This window comes from Lolium rigidum, chromosome 6, assembly GCF_022539505.1.
Source record: "Lolium rigidum isolate FL_2022 chromosome 6, APGP_CSIRO_Lrig_0.1, whole genome shotgun sequence".
Classification (NCBI taxonomy): domain Eukaryota; kingdom Viridiplantae; phylum Streptophyta; class Magnoliopsida; order Poales; family Poaceae; genus Lolium; species Lolium rigidum.
The window spans coordinates 99921173-99922522 of record NC_061513.1 but is presented as its reverse complement, the minus strand read 5'-3'; the positions used below and the strand labels follow the sequence as shown (position 1 = coordinate 99922522).

At 57.6% G+C, this 1350-nt stretch overlaps 1 protein-coding gene across 1 annotated transcript; it reads right to left on the bottom strand.

Annotated features, from left to right (window-relative positions):
• Nucleotides 1-418: 418 nt before the first annotated feature.
• On the bottom strand, nt 419-1051 carry LOC124663023 (protein G1-like7). The gene has a single exon (XM_047200786.1). It carries the CDS (start codon nt 1049-1051, stop codon nt 419-421), a length of 633 nt encoding a protein of 210 aa, XP_047056742.1.
• Nucleotides 1052-1350: the final 299 nt, after the last annotated feature.

Sequence of the window (1350 nt, the reverse complement as noted above, 5' to 3'; positions counted from 1 at the left end):
ATTAATGTTTTGTGCATGAAAAGAGTTGATTGGATGTGGGAATGTGAGTGCATCGATCAAAGCATAGCTAGCGCGCACGCAAGAATAAACAGCCGTGTGATGAGAATGAGAAGAAAAGATTGACTTTAGGACGATCAAGCTGAAATACCACAAATCTCCATTTCTTTAGTTACCGGGATATGTATGGGATCATGAACAATTAGCCGCACCGATTAATTCACTTCCCCTAGTACTCCAACGCCCTGTAATTTACACTTGCTAACATAATTAATAAGAATAAAAGTAGCACAGGAAAAATTTAGATGAAAATAGACAACATAGCATATACCAAACTACCAAAGGGAAAGCTCAAATCTTGCTATGGCTATGCCGAAGATCATAAACAAATTAATAGGCAAGGTTTCTGAGTCTACTATACTCAAGAGATGCTCGGTGCAGTACTGCCGCTGCCTCCAGCCTGCGCGGTGGACGCTGCTACAGCAGCGCCAACATCGGCGCTACCTCCGAGGTCCCTGCTGACTGCCGCCGCGGCGGCGGCGCCAGTCGATGAACTCGACGCCTCGGTGGCTTGCACGCGCTTGCGTTTCTTCTTCTCGTATGCGATCCCTCGCGCCTTGGCGTGGGAGTCACGCACCTCGCGCAGGTAGATCCGGACGGCGCGAGCGGCGAAGGGGTTGGACTCCGGCGCGCCGCCGCTCTCCTCGTAGGCCGCGCGCAGGCGGCCGATGAGCGCGTCGAGGGACCCCCACGCCTGCCGCAGAGGGCAAGGGCATGGCCCCGGCGGGCTGGGCTGGCCGTAGTAGGCGCACCCGGCGGCGTGCACCTTGGTCTTGCCGAACTGGTCCAGGTACCTGAGGAACTCGATCACATGCGCGCCGCTGCACCGCGCCAGCGTGAGCGGCGGCCGATGGTTCCGCAGATACTGCAGGAACGTGTTCCAGTCCCTGCGCTTCTGCGACTCGTACCTGCTCAGCTGCGCCGGCGGTTTCGGCGCCACGTCCGGCACGCTGGCACCGCCGGCCGAGGACGGTCCGGGGCCGGAGGAATCCATACAGCAGCGGCCGGGATAGAGCAAGAACAAGAGCAAGCGCTTGCTTGCGAGCGAGCGATCAGTGTGACTGAGTGATCAGTTGACGCGCACCGCGCGGGGTTAAAGGAGATCTTTGGGTGATCGGTAGGGTGGGATGGAGATGGGACGTCCGAAAGGGATGGGAGCGGGGAGGAGAGAGCGATGGGGAGGAAGGGGAGGCGAATGTTACCGAAGTGGAGCGGAGGTGCGAGGAACCGAGAGGATGATGCGAGCTTACATGTGTGTCATTCACATGATGAACAGGCCCCGTGCCGGAACAC